This window comes from Tarenaya hassleriana, unplaced genomic scaffold (assembly GCF_000463585.1).
Source record: "Tarenaya hassleriana unplaced genomic scaffold, ASM46358v1 Cleome48, whole genome shotgun sequence".
Classification (NCBI taxonomy): domain Eukaryota; kingdom Viridiplantae; phylum Streptophyta; class Magnoliopsida; order Brassicales; family Cleomaceae; genus Tarenaya; species Tarenaya hassleriana.
The window spans coordinates 439,598-448,415 of NW_010967498.1; the positions used below are offsets into that span (position 1 = coordinate 439,598).

An 8,818-nucleotide genomic window follows, 5' to 3' on the forward strand; every position below is an offset into this window, starting at 1 on the left:
CGGAGTCACGGAACCCCGAGCCAAATGTAGATGAACTCGCGGGAGGCTGCCTCTTTCCCGCCGCCCAATTATCGACCTCATCAGCCTTGGAGAATCCACCGCCACCGCCACCGCCACCGCCACCGCCGCCGCCGCCGCCTCCGAGACCGCCGTAGCGACCCTGGCGTCCTTGATCGAAAGAAGGAAGCGATTTCTTCGCTTTTCCCCAGTCATCGACCTCGTCAGCCCTCGATGGCTGAGCGAAATCCGAAACCCTAGTCGATGGTCCCCTCCGTTCATCGTCGAATCCGCCGTACGGTCTCCTGCCACCGCCCCACGACCCATCTGAATCATCCCGATCTCCCATCATCCGTCCGGGAGGCCCACCAGACCGACCGTACGAGGAGAATCCGCCGCCGAGACGACCCGTTTGCATTTCCTCCTGGGAGCGTTGCCGTGGACCAGTCGGTAGCTGACACATCTCCTCCGGCGTCAGTCCCACCGTCGCACTTCCGCCGCCGGGCGCACATAGTGCGCCCGTTCTGAACTCCGACAGCGTCATCTTCTTTTTCTTCTTAGACTTGGCACTCGCAGCTTCCTTCAGGCTCGGGAAACTCTGCGATTCCACCGCCGCAACAGTGGCCGTACCTTCGGCGGCGCGTTCTTCATCCGCACGCTCCGCCTCATCGGCCCAAGCGCCGATCCCTCGCCATGGATTCGACATCTGATCCAACTCAAAACCGGATATTCCGAGATCTGAAACGGGAAAACCTCGAAAACGAACAGATATACGGAAACGGAAAGAGAAATTCCTCCGTAACGATGCGGATCTAGGACTCTTATGAGACTCACCGGAGCTCCGACAACACACAAAGAAGAAATCGCCGGAAAATCAGACTGTCGCCGTCGCTCTCTTTTCACCTTCAGGCTTTTGCGTGACGAAGAAATGTTCAGGAGAACGAGATTCCATTTGGAAACATTGTTGCATGTTTCAAACCGGAGGGGGTGCAGGCCAACACGCGCGAGGTAAGCGCGTAAATAACACGCACCAATGAGGGGCGAGCAAGGTTAAGTTCACGCTACGCGAAAGCAAGTTACGGCTAGTTTATTAAGGCTCCCTGTATAATTATCATCGTCTTTTTCCCATAATTTTTTTTAATATAATAAAAATCTTTGTCCACCTTTTTCTTGATTAGTAGTTTAATTAGAAAGCTCGTGTATATATTAGGGGTTTGGGAACAACCCCAAAATTCGGTAACGATTGGATATCCGAATTTCCAATATTCAAACATCTAATGAGATGAAAACGAGTATAACTTTTAAAAAAAAATACGAAATTTGAATCGAGATTGAATAATCAAATAAAAGATGGATAATTATCCATAAATACCCGAAACATTATAACTTTACAATTTTACCCATTTTTTTAATTATATAAACATCTAAACCTAAAGTTATTATACCTCCCAATCTATAACTCTTTTTATAGTTTTTTATTTATTTTTTCTATCATATTATAATTTTTTTTTATATCTGTATACATATTACAATTTATATGTCTTGCAATTTTTTAATTTTGAATTTGGATATTTGGAATACTAAAAAATTATCTCGCATCCCCCATTTTTTGTTATCCGAGTAAAACGGGTTCAATTTTATAAAAAATCTAGATTCGGATTTGTATTCGAATAACAATACAATATTTGGGTCGACCGACAGGACACCCTACATTATAATATACGTAGAATTCAGGAAATGATTACTTAGTCAACAACGTGAAATGGGTTAAACATATATTAGCTTATATCTGATTTGGGGTTAGAGTTCTGACTTGGATGAACACAGATTCTCCTTGGTCATAGAGAAACTACTAATCAACAATAACTTCTAATTATAAAATTTTTCCATTAAGAACTTTACACGAAATACCAAAATGATTAAAGAAAAGATTCAAGCTTTGCACATGCAGGGAGTGAGAGGATTCTCCCAGAGATCGTAGTTCGGAAAGGTTTCTTCGGGCAACCCAGTTCGTGTCTGATGAGTTACAACCACGTCTTCCACGAACGTCGCCCAGCCCATGTATGGATCCCCAAACGATTTCGACATCAACCCTTTGTCCGGTTTTATCGATTTCTGACGATGACCCATGTATCTTCGTGCTCCTATTATCAATTTCGCAAAGTTTCCGCCGTGCGTCATTACAAACACGTCCGATTTCAAGCAGACAAGGAAATCTAACGCTGCAAGGCTCGTCACGTGTTTTCTGAAGCTCGTTAGTTCGTCTTTGCTTGCTAACTCCTCCTTTGTCACCTGGGTATCCGACATTGTTAAAGGACTGATGTGCAGAAACAAAGCTTTGGTGAAGAAAAGAGATGGGTCTGAGTTCTTTTTATTACCAGGTTAGGGAACATGTTTCTGAGTGGAGCCATCCGGTTCTGACCACCATAGACTTGACCAGACGCTACATAAATCTGCGTCTCCTTTGGATAACCCATCGCACGTAGGATGACTGCAACTTCTCCTGGTTCAAGGGGGCATCGGCCTTCCTTCCGTTTCTGCAGGGCGAGCTGCCATAGATGGGAACCGTTCTGCAAATACACGAGAAAGGCAATCGGGTTAATGCACTGCCCGGTGGGTGGCAAACCATATACCGTTGTATCATTTAGTCACACCTTGTATCGACGAGGCCATTCCTTTTTCCTGTATTCAGCCATTTTAGCTTTCTCTTCCCTTGTCCCGACAAAATCACAAAAGGATAGACCCACCATTCCTTTCTCGAATCTAAGATGAAGAGCCCTGGCAATGGAAGCAGCTTTGAGTCAAAACAATTGCAAAAAGGTTTCAGTATCAAACAACATTCTATAATGTTGATATCTCGATCTCATACATATACGGATTTGGCTTTCCAGTGCGATTTCTCATCCTCGAAACAAGCAAATCGGCCATCTGCTCTATCTCTGGCAGAAATTTTAGAGCATGGTAGTTTACACGGCACCGTAATCTGTTGATTTCTGGTGGTACATTATCATACCTGAAAAAAAAAATCGCAAGCATAAAAAGGAAACATCATTTGTTGTAAGCAGAAAAATCTTAAAAGTTCATTGCCTTGATCCATAGTATATAGAGCGCCTCACCCTAGCCGATCAACAAAAGGCTTTAAAGCCATTATCTTCTTCTCCTTTACTCGAGGCAAAACATTGTCAATGTAGAATTGCGCTGGTGCGTATTTTGGAATGTTTTTTATTGTCCGTCTGCAGAAAACAACTGGCTTGGTCAAAATCACTGTGTTATATATATATATATATATATATATATATATATGTATTGCATCGATTTGAATCAACAAAGGTAATCATATCTCCAATGAAAGTAATAAGGTTTAGGCCCTAACTCCACCACAAAAGCTAGATTAAGAGTGGAGGTTTGACCCTTACTTATATATTGGCCAAAATCCCTCTCATTTTCCAATGTGGGACACTTATCAATATTGCCCCCTTTAGACAGCGACGTCCACGGCGCTGGGGCAAATCTGGTCGCTGGCGGCTTCTCGGTCGATGGCGGCTTCTCGGTCCATCCCCGACTGTTCCTCTCCTGACCATTTCTCTCCCGACCGTCACACAACCACCGAGTCGCCCGCATGTCCGCAGGAGAACGGTCCGTCAAAGGCCCACCAGAAAGTAGAGAGTTAGGCTCTGATACCAATTAATAAGGTTTAGGCCCTAACTCCACCACAAAAGCTAGCTTAAGAGTGGAGGTTTGGCCCTTACTTATATATTGGCCCAAATCCCTCTCATTTTCCAATGTGGGACACTTATCAGAAAGCTAAAAAGCAAACCTGATGCTACTGAATAACTCTGACTTGTCAGTGAACCATTCAGGTATATCTCGAACAATTCGAACATCATCCTTCAAGTAATCAATGAAATGATCTACATAAAAAATATCTTCAAATTTCCTGCAAAGAACATTTGCACATTCAGCAAAAACCCTGGGGATATCTTGCTACTCACAAGCCAAAGTCATGATTACAGTAAATAGAAATCAAAATTGAATAGTATGTGAAAAAAAAATCTTAATAAGCTCACGTTTGGTCTTTCCAAATCTGATCTTGCTTTAGCACAGGAAGAATTAAAGTTGCATTCATAATCTTAGCAACAGCCACTGCATTACAGATCTGCAAAGCAGATGAAGGAAGAAAATTTCAAACTTTGAAGCTATTGAAGAGCAAAAATTTAAGCTTTCACGGAAAGTGATTGCAGAGATGGCTCGACTTAAAAGGAGTATACCCACACGCACTTAGATTCAGAATTGAACAGTGAAAATATGAACCGGGGTGTATTAAACATGGGAGATACATACAGCGATTCTTTGCTGATTCAAACCACCCTCGGCATGGATGAAGATGTAGCCATTTGTTTCATTCTCGGGCGGAAGATCTGAAAATGGTCGTTGCAAATTGCTAAGCTGATATATCTACCAAAGACCCAGCTCAAGAAAAAGCAATTTAACTTCAGGTACGATGGATCAAGAACACATGAAAAAGTTCATGGTGATAATTGAAAGATTCATGTTAGATTCCAACAATGCCTTACGTAATAATACCTGATACTCCACCAATGCGGCGCTCAGCACAAGGTTTCCATGAAGTGGTTGCAGAGAAAGGATTCTCCCATGGAGAAGGTGACTCTTTTACCTCGAGATGCGAACAAATACAGAATTCATTCATGCGAAGAAAACAGAAGATGGATTCCATGGACAAACAGCAAACCTCAAATACTTACATGTGGACAGTGAAGCACAATTCCATCTTTCTTACACAAATATGGGGTATTCTGCACAAAAAAAGTGATCCGAATACAAAAGATCTTAGCTTAACAACGAAAAATTAAATGCAACTTTCAGTTGAAAACCCCAATGGATTCAGCCAATACATTCCCTAATCGTTGATATTGTTCTATGCATCGAAATGAATGCATCTCTCAGATGCCCAGTGTTGGATATCGGGTGATTTCGATTCCTCGATCGGACGATAGACTCACCAAATGATTGACTATCCCTAAAACGGAGATCAAGCTTGCGACGGCGATAATAAACAGCACCAAAAGCGAAATCTTGTTCTTGTGAGGAGAAACCCTAGGATCGTCACCGAGGAAGGGGAACAATGAGTGAAACCCCGAAAGTGACCAGAAGGGACGGTCACGATCTCCTCGTCGTGGGCGGTCGCCGTCGTCGTCTCCGCCGGTGGGAGAGTGATCGTGGGCGTGAGGCGACGACGCGTCATCGTCTCCGCCGCCCCCGCGCAGCGGAGAGGAGGAGGATCGGCTCCCGAGAGAGCTCGAGTGCCGCAGCTCCGCCATTGCTCGCTTCGGACTGAAAGTCGCCAGCTTGTCTCTTCCTCTCTCTCTCTGGCTGAAGATAGATAGTTTTCAGCTAAGTATAGCGAGAGCTGCCATGTGAGGGGAGCTCGGAAAAAAGGGAATATAAAAAACGAATTGAAATAAAAGTTTAAAAAAAACTTGACGGCCAAAGTCAAAACTCTCTGTCGTACGTAGAGGTTTCTCAAAATCTCATTTATTGCAAAGCACCCCTATATTTTATAATAATTACCGAATCACCCATTTCTTCTCGGTCGAGAGCTTAGCCCTTGATTAATGATACCCTCTCTATCTTTCAGAGTCTCTTCAAATATTTGAGCCTCATCATGGGCCCAATAACTGACCCATTAAAGGCCCACATAGTTAAGCCTCGATTAAATTTTGGAGCCTTCGTATTTTCCATTTTCCTCTTTTTTAGCCGACTATGGTCGTCCCTCTCACCACCGGTCTGGTGCCGCGGCGTTGAACCACAACGCCGCTGGATTCGTCCACTGATATGCATCATGGTTGAGCTGTGATATGCATCAGAAACTGGGTGGGTTACGCTTCGCATATCGCTCGTGTATCTCTTGTCTCGTGAAGTCGGGTCTGATCGACTGTAAAGAAATATGTATATCATCTCATATCTCTACTTGCTATATTTCTAACCTACATTTTCTCTTAGGTTTCCATTGCTCTGTACTTGTGCATATATATTCTCTGTAATACAATGTAAAGGGTTAAATCGCATATATACCTCTCTGAATATACCTTCACATGGTATCAGAGCACATTGTTTGAAAAAATCGATCTTTTTCGCTTCCTTCTCGAATCATGTCGACACCATTGGCTTCTGATAACCCAACAGAACCAGTCACCACCTTCAATACTCAAGATCCGCATAACACTCTCTTGATCTGCAACATGACCAACATTACAAAATTGACATCCACAAATTACTTTACTTTACATGGAGTATCTAAGTTCGTGCACTCCTTGAGGGCCACAATCTTGAGTGCTTCGTCATAGAAGACTCGCTCGTACCACCAACAACACTATCAATTGACGTCATCACCAAAGACCCAGATTTTGTGCCATGGAAACAACAAGATAGACTCATCTTCAGCGTTCTGTTCGGAGCTCTTTTCATCAATTTCCAACCACTCATCGTTCGCGTTCGCTCCACCTCTGTGCGTGAAGCTTGGCAGACACTCGCCAAAACCTACGGCAAAACAAGTCGTGGCCATATTCTCCAGCTGCGAGATCAAATGAAACGCATTGTCAAAAGTACTCAAGATTGTCCAAACCAATGGACCATGACGATGTGTTTGAAGCCATCCATCTCGTCGAAAGCAGATGAACTTGCGCTGTTGTCCAAACCAATGGACCATGACGATGTGTTTGAAGCCATTTACGAAGAACTTCCAGAGGATTACAAGCCAGTATTCGATATCATCAATACCAAAGACACAACAATCTCCATTGAAGAGCTACACGAGAAACTCCTAAACCACGAGGCCAAACTTGCTGCAGTCTCAGCCACTCTGTCAGCAGCATTCCGTGCCACTATCAACAACATTGTTACTCGACCAAGGCAAGTGTCACGCTTGTGGGACCCATGGCCATAGTGCCAAATATTGTCCACAGTTTCGACTCATCTCGACTGCAAAACAATCTGATCGACAATTCTCTGCTCCGACACCGCAACATCAGACTCCTAAACCATGGAATCCAAATGCTTACAATGTCATGCACTCATCGACTTATGACACACTACTCATTGGCTTCTTCACAGCGGAGCCTCGCATTACATAACGTCGGATCTGCAGAATTTATTGCTTCATAGTCCTTACCAAGGTGTCGATGATGTTATCATTGGCGATGGCTCAGGTTTGCCAATTACATACATGGATTCTCTATCCATATCTTTGCCTAACATATCACTATCTCTCGATCATGTGTTGTATGTTCCTACGATCCGCAAAAATCTGGTTTCGGCCCAAAATCTGTGCATGACTAATCACATTTCGGTTTGAATTTTTTTCTAATATATTTTAAGTGAAGGATCTAAACATGGGACGCTTTTGCTGACCGGAAAAATTAAAGATAGGATCTACGATGACTGGTCTAGACACAACCCCATCACCTATTGTTGCTTTTTCGACAACGTTGGCCAATCTCAATCCTAGTATTAGGTGAAAAGGCTATAAAACAAGAGAACATGTACATGTTGTATAGCTTCGGTGTCTGTTAAAGGTATCAAATTGTCTGCTAAACCAGTGATGCAAAACCAGAAATGTCTACCAAGATTGAGTAAACCGGTTAATAATAAACTGATTAATAGACTTTGATAAATGAGTATGATAAAATTATAAAAAAAAAATTCTTTAAATAGGTATGATATAAAATTATCTTTAAAATAATGAATATTTTTGTATAATAAATTTTTAATAGGAAATGAAATAGTCTACTAAAAAAATCAGACTTTTATGTGAGAATCCAAAAAGGAAAAAAGATTTATGATTTATAATTGATTTTTTTCGGTGAAGTGATTTACCAAGTTTTTAGTAAAAACAAATATACAATTTAAAAGTACTGTAAACCTGATTAACCTAAAATCGAAATGAATAGAAACGAAGAATTCTATGACCGACTCTGGATAAATATGAAATTAAAGTCATGTTGATGTTAATGATTCAGATTCCAAAATCCAAAAAAAATTCTAGTCATTCAAAAGATGAAGTCTTTCTAAAGCTATGCACAGCCTCATCCAACGATTTAAAGTGAGTAATAACATGGACCGTGGGATTTGATTGAAACCATTATGTATGGGTTCTCTTAGAATTTCCGCCCAAGTCTTGTCAATTTTGGGTGCAAGTGACTTGCATTGTAATTAACGTGACGAGATATGTGAAGTCGTTATCAGATTTTACAAATACGATGATAGAAGAAAAACTAAGTACTCATATCATAAATCATGATTATGTTTTTAAGTGGACTTATATATCTAAAAAAAATACAATTTCTTTCACGTTGATTAACTCACATCAATGGTGTTTGGTCAATGAGATAATTACCGATGTATATATGAGGTTAATTAATATAAGTTATAAATAGATCTAAAAGTGGATGATAAACCGAAGTGTAAAGTGTTTGTCCATTTTGAATTCGAACCTCAAATTTGGAGAAAGGAAATGCATATTCAAAATTATATACCTGATTCTCGACTACGAGATTAGTCTGATTTTTTATCAAAGAGATAATTACCAATGCATATATGAAGTTGATTAATATAAATAAATAGATAGAAAATTAGGTAGCTCGATCGGTGAATCAGAGCGTAAAATGTCTGTTTCATATCAAATTCAAATCTCAAATTTGAAAACGCAAATAACATGGTCGGTCTCCGACCACGAAATTCGTCTGAGTTTTGGTCTAATATACTCGGTTACTCACATATATATATATATATATATATATATATA

The 8,818-nt window shown here is 41.3% G+C and overlaps 2 protein-coding genes across 3 annotated transcripts in view; both read right to left on the reverse strand.

The window, feature by feature from the left end:
• LOC104825667 (eukaryotic translation initiation factor 4B2-like) overlaps nt 1-942 on the reverse strand; it is a 3,427-nt gene extending 2,485 nt beyond the window's left edge. The window contains exons 1-2 of one of the 2 annotated variants that reach the window (XM_010558038.1): nt 832-942; nt 27-735 (exon numbers count right to left, since the gene is read on the reverse strand). In XM_010558038.1, the coding sequence (XP_010556340.1) occupies nt 27-703 (677 nt within the window). In that variant the 5' untranslated portion in view covers nt 704-735; nt 832-942. The remainder of the gene's footprint in view (nt 1-26; nt 736-831) is intronic. The other variant, XM_010558039.2, reaches the window with a different exon arrangement.
• Nucleotides 943-1,815: 873 nt separating this feature from the next.
• LOC104825668 (uncharacterized protein At1g04910) lies at nt 1,816-5,431 on the reverse strand. Its single transcript, XM_010558040.1, has 11 exons — nt 5,019-5,431; nt 4,761-4,811; nt 4,582-4,672; nt 4,339-4,415; nt 4,065-4,153; nt 3,815-3,934; nt 3,114-3,230; nt 2,867-3,010; nt 2,652-2,775; nt 2,376-2,567; nt 1,816-2,289 (listed from the first exon to the last, which is right to left on the reverse strand). The coding sequence occupies exons 1-11, from the start codon at nt 5,334-5,336 to the stop codon at nt 1,930-1,932; spliced, it is 1,683 nt and encodes a 560-aa protein (XP_010556342.1). The 5' UTR covers nt 5,337-5,431; the 3' UTR covers nt 1,816-1,929.
• Nucleotides 5,432-8,818: the final 3,387 nt, after the last annotated feature.